The 21156-nt window shown below is 43.5% G+C and overlaps 1 protein-coding gene across 2 annotated transcripts in view; it reads left to right on the forward strand.

The window, feature by feature from the left end:
* Window positions 1-21156, forward strand: part of MCF2L (MCF.2 cell line derived transforming sequence like) — a 316624-nt gene that overhangs the window by 242346 nt on the left and 53122 nt on the right. For both annotated transcript variants that reach the window (XM_088458539.1, XM_088458547.1), the window contains 12 exons: window positions 4567-4686; window positions 10778-10894; window positions 11228-11377; window positions 11771-11895; window positions 13611-13725; window positions 15263-15382; window positions 16275-16466; window positions 16784-16975; window positions 17076-17235; window positions 17440-17516; window positions 17738-17808; window positions 18915-18981. In XM_088458539.1, coding sequence (XP_088314665.1) covers window positions 4567-4686; window positions 10778-10894; window positions 11228-11377; window positions 11771-11895; window positions 13611-13725; window positions 15263-15382; window positions 16275-16466; window positions 16784-16975; window positions 17076-17235; window positions 17440-17516; window positions 17738-17808; window positions 18915-18981 — 1506 coding nt within the window. The remainder of the gene's footprint in view (window positions 1-4566; window positions 4687-10777; window positions 10895-11227; window positions 11378-11770; window positions 11896-13610; window positions 13726-15262; window positions 15383-16274; window positions 16467-16783; window positions 16976-17075; window positions 17236-17439; window positions 17517-17737; window positions 17809-18914; window positions 18982-21156) is intronic.

Here is a 21156-nt window from a genome sequence, read left to right on the forward strand (position 1 = left end):
CGGGGGCCCACACCGCACACAATGCACCCATATAGCTTCATACTTACCCATCGTGTTGCTCCCCAGCGCCGAGCCAGTGCTGAAGAGCAGCAAAAATCCTGAGAAAATTGCGGCGGACATTTTCCCGGTGATTCTGCGCATGTGCAGTACTGCTGTCCTTGGAAAACGGTGTGGGCGCCATTTTCCCGAAGACCTGTGCATGCGCAGTAGATTCTGGCACTTAGCCGGAATCTACTGCACCCACTACCACCGCAGCACCGTCAGAGAGAGGAGGGGGCCCGCACTGAGTCTGAACATGGGCCTTACCTCTCTTAAAATGCCCCTGCCGCTCATACATCACTCCACATGTATGTGTGTGTGTGTATGTATATGTATATATATATATATATATATATATATATATATTATAATAAGAAATATGTAATAATATTAGCATATATTATGTAAATGTCTTGCTTCCACGCTCACAGAACAGAAGCACATCACATGCTGGTGGTGGCCTTTTTTTCTTTTTTACTCTGCTCTGGGCTATAGACCAGAATGGGACCCATGCTCGCTCAATTTTAGTAATGACGCTGAACCTGGACAAAGACTTTGTGGATCTTGAGGCTTATGGCTAAGTGGGGCCTCTGCAATAGGTTAGCCCAGTGGTTCCCAAACTTTCTCAATTCAAGGCGCCCTTAGGGTCTCCGTCATTTTTTTGAAGCACCCCTAAACCAAAATAATTACCAGATTAGCAGTCCAATTTTTATTTAAGCAGTTGGGTCAAGATAACGTAGTAAGTATTTATAAAAGAAATAGGAAAAAAAAGAAAAACTGAGCTATTCTTAATCATTTCCCCCTTCACCTCTCTCCTATTCCTCCCTTTGTCTCTCTCCCATTGTCCCCTTCTCTAATTTTTCCTTCCATGTCTCCCTTTGTCCCCTCCATGTCTCTCCCTTTGTTCCCTCCATGTCTCTCCCTTTGTCCCCTCCATGTCTCTCCTTTTGTCCCCTCCATGTCTCTCCCTTTGTCCCCTCCATGTCTCTCCCTTTGTCCCCTCCATGTCTCTCCCTTTGTCCCCTCCATGTCTCTAATTTTGTCCCCTCCATGTCTATCCCTTTGTCCCCTCCATGTCTCTCCCTTTGCCCCCTCCATGTCTCTCCCTTTGTCCCCTCCATGTCTCTCCCTTTGTCCCCTCCATGTCTCTCCCTTTGTCCCCTCCATGTCTCTCCCTTTGTCCCCTCCATGTCTCTCCCTTTGTCCCCTCCATGTCTCTCCCTTTGTCCCCTCCATGTCTCTCCCTTTGTCCCCTCCATGTCTCTCCCTTTGTCCCCTCCATGTCTCTCCCTTCGTCCCCTCCATGTCTCTCCCTTCGTCCCCTCCATGTCTCTCCCTTTGTCCCCTCCATGTCTCTCCCTTTGTCCCCTCCATGTCTCTCCCTTTGCCCCCTCCATGTCTCTCCATGTACCCCCCACCACTACTTGCCTGTAGTTCTGATCTTCAGCGCCATTCTGTAGCATCACTACAGAGCACATGCTTCCTGTGTGATCTCCCACTACGCACTGCACTGTAGGACCCCATTCAGCAACAGGCAGCCTTAGGTTTCAATGCCTGTTGCTTTACGGGATCCGATTAAAATCCAGACAGTCGGGATGCCGGCGCCGGAATCCCGACACCTGTCAGAATCCCGGTGCCGACATCCCCACGATAAGTAGCAGGGTTAGGGGGCGGGTTAGGCACTAAGGGGGGAAGTTTAGAGTGTGGGGAGGGGAGGTTAGGCTCAGGCACTAGGGACAGAGGTTAGGGTCAGACACCGGGGAGGGTTGGAATGCTGACCGACTAGTGTTGGTATTCTGACCATATCGGGATGCTGGCGTCAGGATTCTGACTGCCGGGATCCCTTACCCAACCCTGCTTTACAGTGACAGCTCCCCCTCCACTCATCACAAACACCCCCCGCTCTACTCCTCGCCGCCAAACCATCTACCACCAGTGCACAAAACTTTTTATGTACACATACGCATGGGAGAGATGTGGCGCACACAGTTTGGGAACCACTGGGTTAGCTACAACATTTTAGGATATTTAGTTAACACTCTCAATTAAGTTGTGTTGTTATATTAAAAAATTTTCGGTTTTGGCAGAAATTCTTTCTGACCCGGTAGAGCGTACTGGCACAGGTCCTAGATTGGGAACCTTCAAAGAAATGGCATATTGTAGATTTTATTCTCAGTCACCAGTGCCTGGACAATTTGTAACATGTCTGGACTTATGCTGGGCACACACTGACCGACTGGCTGATATATTATGTGTGCATCGTCTAGTGAGAACCAGCGATTTGTTTGCAGACATTTCACGTCGGCTGTGCTGCACAGCCCATGCCCAATATATCTGCAGATATATTGGTGCATTGTGCTGTTTGTACGGGCCGGTGGTGATTGACAGCTCAACTGGATGGGCGCTTGTAATTGTCCGCCCAGTTGTGACATTAGTCACGATGAATCAGGTGGTCTGTATGCAGAACATATGTTCTGCAGAGTCTGCAGGTATATCTGCAGATCATTCAATCTGCAGATATATCGGTCAGGTGTATACCCACCTTTAGGCAGTACATAAGTGCCTAATTGATTTGTGCAGCGCCTCTCTGACCAGTGGTGCTATGCTTTGCTGATACAGATCCACTAATTCCTTCAGATACAGAATTATCTGAAGGAATTATTTTTTTCTCCTGACTCCAAGTTCAGATACACTGGACCTCATTCAGAGTCGGTTGAAGCGGCCGCACGGTCGTACGCCACCGATGTTCGCTATACTGTGCATGTGTAAAGTTCGCAATGCGCGTGCGCAAACTAGCCGCTACGATCAGAAATTTCTCTCTCCTTGAACACAGCCAGGTCGGTAGTTTGAGTGACAGATGGAGGCGTTTGTGGGTGGTAACAGGGGAAGGTGCTTGAAAACGGGGGAGTGGAGATCCGAACGCAGGCGTGCCTCATTATGCGAACAGCGTTTTGTGGGAGTGCATACGGTTTATGGGAGTGCATAATTAACAAAGTAGCGTCATGGCACATGTGACATGGGAGGTTTTTACACTGACATGATCGTAGAGCTTAAGAGAGGGTATGGTCAACCTTGAGCTCTACGACCAGTTTCGATGGTTGCCGATGGTCTCGATTAATCCTTATATGCCCGGAGATGACGTGCAATGTGTACGAGAAGGGGGCGTATTTTTTTGTCTTCCGACCGCTTCCTCCCCTTGGTCGGCCAGCTACCGATCCGATACTTAGGGACGCAACTTGCGAGGGAATTATTTGCATATCCGGCCCCTTTTCCCGTGCGGCCGCTTCGACCGACTCTGAATGAGGTCCACTGTCTCATGACGCTAGTCAGATGGAGTGATTACTTTTTTCATTCTTCGTTTTTCACAAAAATGAAGACTTAAAATCATCACAATAATAAAGGTAGGAAGGAATACTTTGGTAAAATACAGTGGTGTTAGATCTTATGTGTCGGGATATCAACATAAATTTAGGTGTCTTCAGTATTTCAAATTCTCAAAGGCTGCTAATAGACAAACATGAAGATAAACTCTTTTTTTTTTAAAGACATGTTTTCCTGGTATAAATCATGCACAATATGTGTTTAGGACAGCATAATGTGGTGGTCCATGGTGTATATGGCCTGTAAAAGGCTAAGCAAGTGTTAAACAACATACTGCATTAGTTTATATCCCCCTATATCTGCTGAACCAAACTAAGAATATGACTTGGGCTCTGCAGGCTACTTATTTGCCCTCCTGCAGCCTGACACAAATATGGAATGATCTGCTTACTACTAATACATGGTTGACAGCCAAGCAGTCCCTGGTTATCAGCACATAAGCAACCCTATTGCAGATACCATGGAGGTTGGGTGCCATATTTCCTCCTTTATGTCTACAGGTCATCACCATAATTAAAGTTGGATTGAAAAATATAAGGGATCTTGGGGCGGTAATTTTTATAGCCCTCAAATTTCTACATCCCAATCTCAACATGCAGCCTGGAGGTTGGTTAGAGGGACTTGTACCTTCTGTGGCCACTGTGTAAAAGTTAGGGCCATTGCTTTATATCCAAGCCTTTCAATTGGCTGTATGTGATCCAGTCTACTTTCTGTACACGTAACCAGTCATTTTGTCACTGTTAATGTACAGTAAGGCTAGAAATTAGCTTAACCAATGGATCAGGTCTTCTAAATTTTGTAGTATTAACTCACAAACTGGCCAACGTCAAAGCAGTCACAAGTAAAGGAGACATGCCTCTACAACATTATTTTCACTCGTATACTTCATGTGGAAGATTGTGATGCTTCAATTGTATACAAAAAAAATTACTTAATTCTATTTCAGTTTTGGTAACCATACTTTTTCCCTTTTGTAATTTTAGTTTTTATTTTGCAATGTACATACATTGAAATACATATTATAGAAAAACATTAACTTTAGCATAGAGTACTGCTTAATTCTCATGATTAATTATTATTAGAACAGTGGATTGTCATTGTTTGCTTATCTTATTGTACTCTTAGTTTTCACATTCTATCTTATAGGCATCTTTCCCAGGGAACCTGCAGCTTGTCATTGTTTTGCGTCCATCGGGAATATTCCAGCGCACCCTGTCGCACCTTGCATTAAAATTAAACAAAGATGACTTTAAAATGAAGGTACCGGTAAGTAACCAGCATAGTGACACCTTTATTTACTCACAGCCAGCAGACAATAAATGAGTATCCTAACCAGACATGTGCTGACATATCAGAATACTGGATTCAGGAGAATGCTACTGTGGCAGTGCGGTAGGTGTGTGGCAGTGCGGTAGGTGTGTGGCAGTGCGGTAGGTGTGTGGCAGTGAGGTAGGTGTGTGGCAGTGTGCTAGGTGTGTGGCAGTGTGGTAGGTGTGTGGCAGTGAGCTAGGCGTGTGGTAGGTGTGTGGCAGTGTGCTAGGCGTGTGGCAGTGTGGTAGGTGTGTGGCAGTGTGCTAGGTGTGTGGCAGTGTGGTAGGTGTGTGGCAGTGAGCTAGGCATGTGGTAGGTGTGTGATAGTGCGCTAGGCGTGTGGCAGTGCGCTAGGCGTGTGGCAGTGCGCTAGCCGTGTGGCAGTGAGCTAGACGTGTGGTAGGTCTGTGGCAGTGCGGTAGGCGTGTGGCAGTGTGCTAAGTGTGTGGCAGTGTGCTAAGTGTGTGGCAGTGTGCTAGGCGTGTGGCAGTGTGCTAGGTGTGTGGCAGGCGTGTGGTAGTGAGCCAGGTGTGTGGTAGGTGTGTGGCAGTGTGGTAGGTGTGTGGCAGTCAGCTATGCGTGTGGCATTGTGCTAAGTGTGTGGCAGTGTGCTAGGCATGTGGCAGTGTGCTAAGTGTGTGGCATTGTGCTAGGCGTGTGGTAGGTGTGTAGGTGTGTGGCAGTCAGCTAGGCGTGTGGCAGTGTGCTAAGCATGTGGCAGTGTGCTAGGCGTGTGGCAGTGTGCTAGGCGTGTGGCAATGAGCTAGGCGTGTGGTAGGCGTGTGGCAGTGTGGTAGGTGTGTGGCAGTGTGGTAGGTGTGTGGCAGTGAGCTAGGCATGTGGTAGGTGTGTAGGTGTGTGGCAGTGAGCTAGGTGTGGGGCAGTGTGCTAGGTGTGGGGCAGTGTGCTAGGTGTGGGGCAGTGTGCTAGGTGTGTGGCAGTGTGCTAGGCGTGTGGCAGTGTGCTAGGCGTGTGGCAGTGTGCTAGGTGTGTGGCAGTGTGCTAGGTGTGTGGCAGTGTGGTAGGTGTGTGGCAGTGTGGTAGGTGTGTGGCAGTGTGCTAGGTGTGTGGTAGGTGTGTAGGTGTGTGGCAGTGAGCTAGGTGTGTGGCAGTGTGCTAGGTGTGTGGCAGTGAATATACAGCATTTCCCCTATTTTTTCTTAAATATATATTCTTTTTAATATTGTTACTTAAAAAATATCTATATACCACAATGCCCATAAGCAACTAGAGAAACCAGTAGTCACCTCCTGCCAAAGGGCAGTTCACATTAGTAGTCATTTATACACCTTACATGTGATGGACTGCTCATAAAGCATTTCAGATTCCTCCACATGTAAGCACTGTTTTATCAAGGATATATAATATGTTGAACTTATGAATGTTTACTAGCAAGGGTCAACAGCTTTAGTTTAATCTAATTTATTTGTTGCTTTAGTGCTTATATAAGTAGCACCAAGCTCTTGAACTCATGTTGCGTGCCAGTTGGTTTCATATTGCTGCATTGTGTATTAGTGCAGTAGTGCATCTAGCTTTGCAAAGCAGTGCTGAAACGAGGTTGCATTTTGACATAAAGGTACCACTCACCAAAAGGAATTGAATTCTGCACCAGTTCAGAGCTACTGGGGATTTAGGCCCTCATTCAGAGCCGTACGCTCTGAGCAGAGCGCACGCTATGAATGAGGGCCGGCCTCCATGAAAATGGAGCGTCCTTCTGGACGCTCGTATAGCTGTGGGTCACCACCCACAGGCTATACGAGCGTGCATTTTGATGGCCGCGATGGTCGAGACCATCGCGACCATCGAAATTGCGAGCCGGAGCCTGAGGTTGAGGTTTTCAACCGCAAGCTCCGGAGTGATTTTGGCTCTATCAGAGCCAAAATCACTCCCACTGACATCACTAGTGATGTCAGTGGGCCGGCTTCTGACGGGAGGCGTTCCCGTGGGAACGCCCCCGTCAGGGAGGCACGCCCCCGGCACGCCTACCAAAGGGGGCGTGCTGTCAATCAACATTGACAGCACGCCCCCTTTGATCAGACACAACGAGCGAAGGACTTTCCTTCGCTCGTCGCGTCTGGCGCATGCGCACGACGGAGCTCCCTCCGTCGTGCGCATGCTCAGTCCATAACATCGACCCACTTGCGAGCGGACAGCCGCTCGCGAGTGGGTCTGAATCAGGCCCTTAGTCTCCTGCTATATTTTTAATGTCAGATTACATCTATAATACACTGGAAACTATTTAATAAAAGAAAAAAAAAAGCAAACCGCATTCTCCCCAAATCACCTAACAAGCCCCGTCACTACAGAACTTGGGCTGGCTTCCACTATAACATTGGGCTCCCAAGTGTGGGGTCACCCTGCTATAGGACTGGGTTAATTATGAAGATTGAGATAACTGAAGTGGCAAATATGCCACCCCAGTGGTGACATTTATGGACAGTTTTCTGAGACACTTATGCAGGATACACACTTACACAATGGTTCAATGAGAAGAATGTGCCCGACCAGTTGTGATGTCAGTGTTTGCAGCACTTGCATACTGGGAGTACACACCCGCCGATACACTCACGATATATCGTACTTCAATTTGTCATCTTGAGAGCGTTTCTTGTTCTCGCACTGTGCTTGCCCCAGAACCAAGTGTATGCAAGTAGGAAAGTCACAGATTTGTACACGTTTCAGTAGTATCACTACTTGTGCCTGAGTGAGTGTAACAGAGTGTTCTCACGTCTTGTGCCTGAGTGAGTGTAACGGGGTGTTTTCACATCAGTATAGTTGGACGCAAGCGTAAGTATGTCAGGCATATCATCTGCTCCAAGTACGAGGCTAGTGCAAGCAGAGCCAGATTTAGACCTCACGGGGCCCTAGGCAAGATACTAGTTTGGGGCCCCCCTCTCTCAAACAATCCATAGCACTATATGGGGGGAATTCAATTCGACGCGATTTGAACAGCGCTGGGAGCAAGCTCCCTGAGCCATTCATTTCAGTGCGCTGTGTGGTCGGAGAATGTTAAGGCGCGTTAACCGGCATTCTCTGACCAAAGTGCCGAGCACACGGCTGTTAGAGCAGCGTAAAGCAGAAAAACAGCTGCGTGCCCGGCACTTTGGTCGGATTTCTCCTCGCATCCCCGCGGGGTGCGAGAAGAAATCCTTAGCACACCCAAACAGCGCAGTGAATTGAATAGCTGCAGAAGCTCCCTCCCACGGCTATTCAACATCGCGTTTAATTGAATTCCCCCCTATGTGAGTTCCTGATTCATGCCCTGACATAATTTTTTGGTTTTTTCTCCATATATTCATCTTTTTAAAGCTTTAAACATTACGGACATCAAAACATTAAAATAGAAAATGAAAACACAGTGCAAACAGTATGTGCATATATAATATGTGTGTATATATATATATATATACACACACCCATATATATATTATATATAAATAATCTAGTGACATTGTAAAAAATGTGCATATAACCAGTATTTGCCACTAGGTCAAGTCTTGACCTAGTGACAACTACTGGATATATACAGTTTTTACAATGTCACTAGATGAGAAAAAAAATTAATTATATATATATATATATATATATATATATATATACATACACACATACAAATATATATATAATTATTCCCATTGAGATAGACGCGCGCATATTATATATATATATATATATATATACACACACACATATATGCATACATACATATATATATACACGCACACATATATATATATATATATATATATATATATATATTTATATATATATACATATATACACACACACACACATATATATATATATATATATATATATATATATATACATACATACATACACACATATATACACACATATATATATTATATATATATATAGATACACATATACATATACATACACATATACATACACACACATATATATATACACATATATACATAGACACACACATATATATACACACACATATACATATACACACACACACACACACACACACATATATATATATATATATATTCATATACACATATATTATATACACACACATGTATGTATATATATATATATATATATACATACATATAGACATATATATATAGTGTGTGTATATGGCAGCTAATCAGGGTATTTGATACAAGTCCCTACCTGCCTGGCCTTGGCTGCTGGGGCGGGTCACGGCAGGGCTAGCTGCATGAGGATGGATTAGCTGGGAGAGACAGCGCAGCGGGTCCCCGGAGAGTTACTCTGTGCAGCTGGCGGCTGCATACACACAAGCTCTCCTAGAGAGCACCTACAGCCGCGCGGGACTCTGTGTAGTGTAGTGTAGTGTAGTGGAGTGGAGTGGAGTGGAGGCGGGCCTGCGTGACGATGACGGACCTCTGGGAGCGCTGCAATCACGGGATTTCTTCAGGCAAAGGGGCCCATCCACGGGCCCCTTGGTTCCCGCCGAGCCCTAAGCGAGCGCCTAGGATGGGTAGTGGAATATCCGGCCCTGAGTGCAAGTGCGTCCTGATGATGGGGATGAAGATCACTTATCAAACTAACCAGAAGGATAGTGGCAGGCTGCCCACATATATGCGTACAACTCTGCATACTGGTTAATATACACCTTTAGTCCCGTGCATGCAGTGCTGGAGCAAGTACAGCCAACTCATGTCATTTTTCAAACACATCCTATGAGATGACAGTTGGGAGCTGATTGGCTGGCATCTTATCACTTTCTTATCACTTTTCACTCTGTCTCCTAACACTGCTTAGTAAATAGACCCCATATGTCACCATCCACTCTAATACTTACTAGTGTAAATCTATGAGTGACAACAAGCTGCAAACACTATAGCACTCTTGCATCACTTCTTCATGCTAATGTGACTCCCACAGATAGCGAAGCTCCTTATGAGACTTGTGTAATGTAAATAAAAAAGGTATAATGTCAACATTATTTGCAGCAAATTGTATCTTATATCTGATCAGATTTCTTGATGCTAGAGGGATTTAATTTTTTCCTCTGTAGTATTTTAATTTATTTTATTTATTTTTTTTATTGAAAAAAGTTTCTGAAGAAACAGTTTTCTTCCATTCTGCGCCAACAAAAAACGAATACAGGTTGAGTCTCCCATATCCAAATATTCCGAAATACGGAATATTTTTAGCATGACTGAGATAATGAAACCTTTGATTTTTGATGGTTCAATGTACACAAACTTTGTCTAAGGCACAAATTATTAAAAATATTGTATAAAATTACCTTCAGACTGTGTGTATAAGGTGTATATGAAACATAAATGAATTTCATTTCAGTACACAAACTTTGCTTGAGCCACAAATTTTTTGGAAAATATTGTAGAGAATGATCTGCAGGCTGTGTGTATAAGGTGTATATAACACATATATGCATTATGTGTGTATATTGGGGTCCCATTCCCAAGATATTTCATTATGATATGCAATTATTCCAAAATACGGAATATTCTGTTATCCAAAATACCCCTGGTCCCAAGCATTTTGGATATGGGAGACTCAACTTGTACCTTGAAATACATTAAAAGTTCCTCATCATTGTTTCATTTGCCAACAGCAACTTTCTCCAATTTTTGATTGTATGATTAATTAGCTACTTTTTATCTTTCTATAGAAGTTCAGTATTAATATCGTTGATGTTTAATGACCAAAGTAAAGTAGTAATGTATATAAAACTTGGCCAGGAGAATAACCACTGTAATTTGCACACTGGTTTCCTGTAGTAAAATGTTGCTGTAGTAATGAAGAAACACTAATGTGTACAGGAGGGTTTGGCAGTGTCTGAAGATTTGTACATAGTTTGCTTGGCACACTGTCTCTCAGCCCACAATGCCCTCTCCGGCTGCCTTACATAGCTTGTTAGTGACCTTGTAGCTGGTTTTTATGTATACGCCTTTAAGTGACATACATACAGAAAAAATAGTACATTTTGAAGGTTTATAGGAATACTGTACCATCACGAAGAAAGGACATGTTCCCAAATGATGTATAATATGTAATTGTCTACTCTGCACAGGTCATAATGCTGAATTCAGAAGCAGAATTACAGACCTACATTGACAAGACACAGCTGACACAAGATCTTGGTGGCACATTAGATTATTGCCATAAAAACTGGCTTTTGCATCGCATGGTAAGTTTTCAGTGTATTTCTAGCTACAGTATGCAAGTTTCTCTAGGTTTGTTAGACTTGGAGGAGAGGTCTCTGTGGACCTGACTCATTCTTCATGTGTAGTGAGTGCAGTAATGCTGGGAGGGGTGAGAGCTGGGCTTTGATAACTCATCACCAAGCAAACTTCTTGTACAAGACTGATGCAATGAATTTTTGTTGGCTACTGAGAACAATAAAATTAACATTTATATATTGAAATTTTTAATTCAGAATTAATGATGTGTCAGTAGCTCTGTTATATTACTTTATTCTGTGCTCTTGTATAGCTTGATCACTATAACTCTGTTCTCCTAGGCAATAGAAAATTTTGCCCAAATGGTTAAACAGACAGCACAGACATTGCAGTGCTTCGGGACAGAGTTGGCTGAGACAGAATTGCCTAATGATGTATCTACCACCAACTCCCTCTTAGCTGTGCACACAGAGAAGAAGGACAGGATGAAGGTAAGTAATCCACAGTCCACTAAATCATCTGCACCCTTCTCTGCAGTCATACAGGGTCACATTAGCCAGCATTCCTGCATGGAACTGTACTTATTTATTTATTACGTTACTTCTATAGCACCCTCGTATTCCGTTGTGCTTTACAAATACCCTGCTCACATACATCTATTATACGAGTGCTATGCAGGACACTGCATGACCCCCTTCACTACTACACTATGACTGTGTAAGGAAGTTTAACAGTTTCTATTAATGTTACCCTCCCTTAGGTATAACAGTTTCTTGTTTTTTATATTTTTGAACCGAATTTTTTTTTAACCCACATCGGAATTTAGTCTGAATAAAAGAAATTGCCTTAATACAGTTATTGTTAATGTGTCCTTGGTGTTACAGGATGACCTGAGATTAGCACTGAAGCAGGGAAGTGACATCTTGAAGCAGATCAGACAGCATATCAGAGAGGACCCCGAGTATAGCATGACTCAGGACCAACAGGACAACCAGACTACTGTGGAGAGGTAGGGACAGTGGGATGGAGTGAGGACATTAGGTCAGTGAGTCATGTAATCCTTATATGGAAAAAGATCACCTGCAAAAATATCATTGGAATTATTGCATATAATGTCTGTGACTTTTGGAGCCTGCAATAATTTTTTAAATGCCATGGTAATTTTGCTTGTAAACAGCAATTGCACAACATATAGGATGGTATGGGTTCAATGATTTATGTTCATGTGCAGGTAGTGTTTTGGTGATTTTCTTTCCCCTGTATAGATGCATACACACGTAACGATTTTGTAACCAACGATTTTCTGTCAGATTTTCCCTTGAAAAAGTGAATGATTTTTTGAAGTGTAATGAACGATTTTTTGAACGCTGAACGAATAATGTTCCTTCCCTTAATGAAAATCGTCACGTTGGACAGTCTGAAATGGACGATGAACGTTAACTACAAACTAGAAACGGGAGTGCGCATTTGTGATTATCATTCATCGTTATAACTCATAAACTGAAGGATTTTTTTTAACGATTTAAGGATAACGACGTCATTATCGTTATGTGTGTATGCACCTTGTGATTCACCGATTTTGATCTTTGAATGGTAATCTGCAAATGGATATCACTGGTAAACTACAGCTGGTGTATAAGTTAATGTAATAAACTACATCATTATTTTGTCATTCACAACTTTATAGATCATAAAGAAATTTTCAATGTGCTTTGAGTGAAAGTATTTTCTCAATATAAGTTGTATTCATTGGGAGGTAGTCAGCATCCTGGCAGACGGGATGCCGACATTCAAAATATTGGTGCTAGAATCCCGACCGCCAGAATCCCGAAGGTAAGTAGCAGGTGTATTGGGGGGTTAGCAGTTAGGCACTAGGGGAAGAGGGTTAGGTTTAGGGTGCTGGGAGGGGGAGGTTAGGTGTAGGCACTAGGGGGGAGGTTAGGTTCAGGCATCAGGGAGGGAGGGGTAAGGGTTAGCGTTAGGGTACTTACCTAATGGTGTCGGGATTCCGCTGTTTTTATTCTGACCGCCGGGATCCTGTACCCAGCCCGTATTCATAAACTCTGTTTCTGAGGTGGTTTTCAGTTGCAGCCAGTTCATGCAGCAAAAAACATTGCTTCTGTTTTGTACTCCTGCTTATTGTCCTGTCTTTGTTCTTTTCCACCATTTTGCCATGGACAAACTCCCTATGTCCCACTCCTGCTAACTAGTCATTTCTCCGTCTCTTGTCTCCCCTATCACAATCAATGCAAAATACCTCTGGTGTCTGTATACAACGTCTTCATCAAAACTAACAACTGTCCATGAGTAAAGATGATGCTGTAATTAAATATATTTTGTATCACTTTCTGGTAGTTACAATAAAATCCTACATCAACTCATTAGCCATGTTTCCTCTTTTATATTATTATTATTTATTTATTTATTTCATTTAAATCTAATCAATTTTACTTTTGTAATTTAGGGCTTCAATTAGAGGTTGTGCTGCTTTGGGCCTCCTTTTATAAATTAATTACAATAATAATTCTGCAACCCACGTAATTGTGATCTGGTATCCAACACTCAATTCTTCATAGTGTTAATTGGATAAATGGTTGCAAATAAAAGAAGTAAAGAATATTAACATTTCCTCTGCTGCCCTGTAGCAGGTCTGTCCTTTGCTCTTGCCTCAATGCACCGCTATAGAGAACATGCATTCCGGACACCTATCTTATTTTTTTATAGGCTTATCATGCAGCTTAATGACACAGAAACTGCTTTTGACGAGTTTTGGACCAAACACCAACAAAAGCTTGAACAATGCTTGCAACTGCGGCATTTTGAGCTGAAATTTCGAGAGGTGAGGTGAATACACTTACTAGATGTAACTGTTTTCCATGTTTAAGATACAGGGAGGGTGCACATTTTGAAAAAAACTTTCCTACTTCAGCACACCTTGCTGAGTCCCCCCATTTACTAGAATTACTGAGAGAGAATACTCTTGGGTACTGTGTTGAAATACTGTATAGAGTGAGTGTAGGAATCTGCCCCCCTCTGAAACTGCTGTCCTTTTCATGCTGTCAGTGCTAGCAATGAGTGATGGCAGATTGATAACACTAGGTTTTACCAGGGTGACACCCCCACTGGAATGTATGGTTTAAGATCTGCCTAAAGCTGGGTACACAACTATAGAATCCTCCGATATTGGATGATAGGGCCATTAATTGCAGGAGCTTTAGCCGATAAACGGCTTATAACGCTCTTGCAAAAGCCGGGATTGGAAGTCGCATCTTACCTGCCTGCCCTTCCAATCCCATAGAAGCCCATACACACTGAGCTATTTCTAGCACAGTGTGTATGGGACTCACAGGAGGGTCAAGATGGGTGCACACTGGCAGGAGCATTTAACCCGATCAGCTGAAGATCGCAAAGGTGTGTACCCAGCTTTAGAAGTAAGATAGAATGGTATACAAGCGATTTAACCACTTAACCGGCGTGATCGCTTCATCTGGCAAGGTCACCTCACATGCGACCACGCCAATTGCTCTGTCCCGTGGCTTCTGCAGAGGCGGTCCATTCTGCAGTTGTGCAGAACGGATCTCCTTTGACTCCCTGGGCCCCCCTGCAGTGATGTGGCACTCTGTGACCGTCTACATCACTGCCGGAATAGAGTGACATGCGAACGGCACTCTGGGGCAGAGATCAGAAGCAGCAGGGGAGACTGATGATCAGTACTCCTTGCCCCAAGCTCCGCTGCGCTCTGCAACAAGGTGAGTGGATGGAGCTAGGCCATGGGGAGGGGGCTAACGGGGGGCATCTTTTGGCACTGGGGGTAGGAGGTGGGGTTATACTGCCCTTTAAAATATTTTTTGGCTGGGTGGTATATATAATTTTTTTTTTACATATATCATTGTCCCTGGGGGTGAGGGTGGGGACCTGGTGTCACGGGGACCTATTACCAGTAGGGGCTGGGGGTTTATATTACTGGGTATCTTTTGACAATGGGGGACGCTATTTTACAATGGGGGTCTGTGGACATGGGGGTTGGGGGGGTGCAAAACATCCCTTAGGTATATATTTTTATAAATAAAGTATTTAAATACATTTTTTAAATTTTTTAAACTTAATTTAAAAAAATTATAATTTCTGTGCAGTTTTGACAAAAAAAACATTTGGTCAATGCTTTAATTTTCTGAACATTTGCCTAATTTTGTCTGCAATATTTTAGCAGGTGTGACTAGGTAAAACAATCACATCTTAATGTAAAAACTGAATTAGCAGTCATATCTTATAGCTTTGCTTGATTACGGGCACATTTTGGGTGTCTTTTTAATATATGGTTCTCTGACAGTTAAAATTGTACTTTATAGTGAAGATACATGTTTCTTCTTAATTAGATCAAGACCGCCCTGGACAGCATTTCTGAGAGGCTAGAGGCATCTACAGATGTCGGGAACAGCTGCTCCCATGTGGAGCATATCCTGAAGGATCTTTGCAGCTTTGAGGAAAAGTCCCAGGTGAGAGATCATCAAAGTTTAGTTCTCCTATTCATCCTTTTTGAGCCCTGTGCCACTTCCAACATTGAGGTCACTCTTTACCACTACACACTTCATTGGCCTTTGTAAAATTGTTCTCTCCCTGTTCACTTTCTACCTCTCAAGCCTGTTTCTTCAGTGTCTGTGTTCCTTGCTCATCTTCCTCTCTCTCCTACTATCCATTGTAGCCCTATAAGGCCACCTCTATGCTCATGACATCCGAATCTCTCTCTCCTGCCCTGTCCTGACCTTACCCTTTCTTACTTACTTATTTGACCAGCTATATCTTTACTATTTCAATGCCTCTAAAGCTAAAAATGTCCAACAAAGCTTATCAAGTTCCCTCAAATCTGTCTCACTGCTAACCACCTGCTGTTTTGGTGTCACCCTTGATTCCACCTTCAAAATTTTGCTAGAATATGCCTTTTCTGTCACTTCATCTCCAGCATTGACTACTACATCCTTCAACTGGCCGTCGCTGCAGAGCACTGTTACACTTTACAAGTAAACACCAGTAATAATAATTATAGAAGGGAGAAAAAAGTGCAGTGAAACCCAGGTCGGATTACAGGCAGACTTTGTGGCACTGTGGGTGGGTTGCTTCTTGTTACTCCTGTCCCTTTTCCCCCTTCCTTAGCCCACTCTACCTTACACTGATTCATCCTAAGTGGTTCTGCTGGAAGACAAAACAATGTTGGGGGGAAACACGAATGCTAGCCCTTCATTGCCACCGATCCAGTCTTGCACGCATCTAGACGTGGCCAAAACAAAAATGGATATGACTATTAATATTATCTGTCTGTGACCACAGTCCTGTAATTCCAGCGCATTATTTTAATGTTACCCTTCTTATGGATATTCCCTCACTCCTTAGGAAGTGATACAGTCAGCACAGGTTTTGGCAAGAGAAGGTGATCATCTCATCCTCAGCAATCACTACGCAGTGGACTCCATTCTCCCAAAATGTAACGAGCTTCATCATCTGTGTGGTAACATTTGCAGTCACATTCAGGAGAGGCGGGAGCAACTTCACAAGTCTCTAGAACTTCACCGGTGCCTGGAAAAGGTTAGTCACGCGTATCTCCAATGGAGCAAATAGATTTTTACTAAGTTACACATTTAAAGAACAATGACTATACCTACTAACATTCCCATTTTCACTGGACATTTCAGATTTTTAGCACTTTAAATAGGCATAATATACCGGCATGGAGTCACCTGGAATGGGATTGATTTGGGGAAATCATGAAGAAGTGGATCTGGTTGGGATTTGGGCAGAGTCGTAGGCATTGCCTTAGGTGGCAGTTAATAATAATTCAGTTCAGTGTGTTCTTTTAGGTTATTACTTTTTAACCATCAATCCTGTCTTGTCTCACTCGTCAGACAATGGAGTGGTGTGATGAGGGAATTTACTTGCTGGCCTCTCAGCCTGTGGATAAGTTTCAGTCCCAGGATGGAGCAGAATCAGCGCTGCAAGAGATTGAACGATTTCTTGAGAGTGGCACAGAAGTCACCATGAAAGACTTGCAGAGTGTTGTGGTGCAGTACGAAGCAATTCTCACTATGGAACTACAGGTACATTGCCCATATCTTACAGCCCATACATTTATATTGTTAGCATTTTCTTATTTAAATGAGTTAAATGCAGGTAAATTAACCCTCTCTTGCACAACAGGACCATGTTCACAAGGTGTTCCAGAAGCAGCAAAGTATGCAAGAGATGTTTGAGAAGAGGAAAGGAAGCCTTAGAAAGCTGGCAGCTAAGCAAACTCGTCCCGTACAGCCAGTAGCACCTAGACCAGAAGCTGTGTCCAAATCCCCTAATTCTTCTCCAGGTAAACAGAAGCAATTTTCATTATATGTAGTAAATCATGATGCTATCTTAGTGTAATCTAGAAATATTTCAGTTTCCTGTGGTTGTCATTCCATTATAGATCTATGCCCCAATTTTATATGGGAATGATGTGGAATGAAGTTCACAGCACAATATATGCTGGTCCCACATAGTCAGTAACAATAGGTTTATGTCTCTCATTTAGGTCTCCAGCGGGCCTCAGAGCAAAGATCTAGTGTGGAAAGTGTTCTTCAAAGGCGGATAAACTATCGCAGAACAAAGGTGTGTTGGCCAATAACTCTCTGTGTAATAGTTACCTTTATCTTGTGGATGGACATTCAATTTCCATACTGGACATATATAAGGACAATGCATCTTAGGAAGTTTTCACCAAATGTTATTTGTTACACTTCAGTTCATTCTACGTCCTGAGACGCACATATACATTTCCTCTGTGCTTGTCATGGACTGTACAGTGTAAGTCTGTGTCCTTTTCCTTCTAGAGTGAAGTGGATGGCCAAGTGCGGAGTAGTTCAGTGATGGACAATGAAGAAAGCCTAGCGGTATTAAGAAGGTGCTTAATATATATCATTGCAGTAAGCCATAGTAATTCATATAGTGTATATCAATAAATCATCTTCTCCCATTTCATTTTGCCATTCTCACCATGTACCTTCAGCATTGATTTTATGTAAAAAAAAACAATGATTTTAAAGGGTAAATTTGCTAAAGTGAGAGTTTTTAGAAGTGAGTTTTAGAAGAGATGTTGCCCATAGCAACCAATCAGATTCTAGCTATTATCTCCTAGGGGATGTAGTCAGAAAGCCCGGCATGGGACTAATCATAAGCATCTAACTACCAACATCTATCATTAGCCCCACACCGAAATCCCGACGCCCGGCATACCGAACATAGGTAAGACGGGCTTCGCAAGCTCATAGTTGCGGGGAGGGGGGGTTATGTTTAGGGACTCCTGGGGAACTTAGGGTTAGGGCAACACCTGGGGGGAGGTTAGGGTTAGGCACCCCCCTGGGAGGGTTTGGTTCAGGGTATGGGGAGGGGGGGTTAGGTTTAGGCACCCCTGGGGGGGAGGTTAGGGTTAAGCACTACGGGGGGAGGATAGGGTTAGGTACCCCTAAGGGAGAGTTGGGGGGGAGGGGAGGGTTAGGGTAAATATTCACCTCAGTCGGGATCTTCATCTGCCGGCTTTCCGGTGTCAGTATTTCATCTGCCAGGCTTAGGTCCGGCGGTAATACAAACCCATTGCATCTTCTAGAAGGTGCTAGTTAAATGTTAAGTAGAATCTGATTGGTTGCTATGGGCAACATCTCTTCTTAAACTCATTTCTAAAAACTCACTTTAGTAAATTTAACCCTAAAACTTAACTGAGGTAGCACTGTGTTTATAAAGGTGTGAATACAGCATCTGAAAAGCTGAAGTAATGATTGTCCTTGTTAATGCTTGATTACATAGCACCAACATATTACACTGTGCTTCTACAGGGACTGCTTAATATTTCACACTAGTCCCTTCCCTAGTGGAGCTTACAGTCTAAACTTGCAAATGGTTTCTGATTTGCCCACAATTTACATAGAAGCAATAAAGTTTCTCATATGTGTTGTGGCTAAAACAATTTAAAGTGAATTGTATGCTTCTCTTATTGTACTTTTTTTCTCCCAGGCATGTCATGAATGAACTCATTGAGACAGAAAGAGTATATGTGGAAGAACTTCTGTCTGTGCTTGAGGTATGACTGGTTTACTGAATATGTTACTATAGTAATACGCTAAGCATTGCTCTGACTGTCAGCATGTCTTAAAAATTTTACTACAGACCATGACTTAGGGGCCTATTCATCATGAAAGACTTTTCACTTGTGATACTTTAGTTTTCAATTGTTACAGAATAAATTATAAAAATTATTGTAATTCATCATTCCATCCTTACTAAAGTTTCACTTTCGAAAAGCTGCTGTTTTTGCGAAGCCAGTTTTTCGAAAATGATAGACTTTTCTCTCTGCTATTGTCCATTTTATCTGACTGTCTTCAAGCTGCGACAAGAGCCCCCGCCTATCTGTCCTCCCTCCAATTCACCCTGCCAGGATCTGTCACCGCACCCCCTGTCCTCGTAAAGACAATGCCCCGCCAGAGACTGGGCCTCCCCCCCCCCAGACCTACTGCACCGAATAGGTCCCCCGCCACCGCTACTGTGCGGGAGACCTACTCAGCAAAGCTGATGCTGCTACCGCCAGAGAACCCCCATCCTGAGCAGACTTGCTGGCTGACAGCGCTCCTTCCTCTCCCGGCCACGCTCACAAAAAAAACATTGTAGGACCCTCTCCGCCGCTGATGTAGCCACTGCCGTCACCATAGACTTTGCCAGTCCCCAGTACACCAGCAACCCGAACCCCGCTGACCGCCACTGCTGTGCCCTCTTTCCCCCACTCACCGGTCAGACTTGCTGGCTGACAGCCCTCCTTCTCCCCGGTCACAGTACAGCGCTCCTCTGCACAGCCATCCTTCACATAAGCCCATCGTAGGACACCCGCTGCCGCTGCTTTAGCCACCCTTGTCACGCAACCTGAATCCCGCTGACCACCGCTGCTGTGCCCTCTTTCCCCCGGCTCACAAGAAGACTGTCCTGGGACCCGGGAGAGAGCTGCTGCAGGTAAGAGAACACAGCAGGGAGGGATCTGTTTAGATCCCTCTGCTGTATCGCATGCTGTACGCCACCTCGGAGTGGCGAATAGCATCACTGTCAAGTTCGGAAAAAAATGCTTTTTCGGAACTTGATGAATTTCATAATTTCCACATACCCATACAATAGTATGGGGACTGTGGAAATGATCGATGCACAATTGTAACCAGGAGATATCTGTGATATCTCCTTCGTTACATGTTTGATAAATGGGGCTGACACATAATTTCCACCAAAATAGGTGAAAATCTTAATTTTCACCTGCTTTGGTGAAAATTAAGGGATCATGAATAGGCCCCTTAGGGTACTGAAGTAACAGGTGGTTGTGTCGAATTCCTTCATTGTAGTTCAACCTTCTGTAAATAGCGTTGATGATAGCCAACAATCAGAAGTGCAGTATGCCCAGTGTACTAACATGCCATATTGCCTCGGAAATCTTTGCTATTGGCCATTGTTGCAGGAACGAAGTGTAATATAAAATCTTTAACTTTGTTGGGTTAAAAATTGGTGTTATAATTATTTTCTAAATGTGAAAATCCACTGATGGGTAGTGTAGATATGTAGGTGAGAGGGGTAGGTACAAAGACCATTGTATACATCAAAAGATACCAGTTGTTATAGGATAACCTATAGTAAGCCTATGTACACATGGATATGTTTCACAACAGGAGTGCAATGAAGTATACAAAATGGGAGATGATCCCCAAAGGGTATTATTATTATTATTATCCTTTATATGGCACCACAAGGGTTCCGCAGCGCCTCTCAAAGTACATAAACAAAGTGAGCAAACACAAAAACATCAATGTACAGTACAAAACAATGCAGGACAAGGACAAAGTTTATAAACCTTGCTGCAATAGCGATCATAACACTCAGAATAAGCAGCAGCTACTCTGCACAGCCACTAAGAGCCTGTTGGAAGATTTGTAGAGAGGCGGAGAGTCTGATGGGGAGAGGGAGAGAGTTCCAGAGGTAGGGAGCAGCACGGGCGAAATCTTGGAGGCAGGAGTGGGAGGAAGTAGTCAGTTGGCAAGAGAGGTGACATGCATTTGTTGAGCGAAGTGGGCGGACAGGAGTGTGAAGTGAGATTAGATGTAAATGGGAGATTAGGTGAGGGCTTTGTAAGTGAGTGTAAGAACCTTGAATTGGGTTCTGAAGGGGAGCCAGTATATGGCTTGTAGGAGAGGGGAGGCAGATGTAGAACGTTTGGAGAGGAAGATGA

Source organism: Taudactylus pleione, unplaced genomic scaffold (assembly GCF_031769625.1).
Source record: "Taudactylus pleione unplaced genomic scaffold, aTauple2 ptg000041l, whole genome shotgun sequence".
Classification (NCBI taxonomy): domain Eukaryota; kingdom Metazoa; phylum Chordata; class Amphibia; order Anura; family Myobatrachidae; genus Taudactylus; species Taudactylus pleione.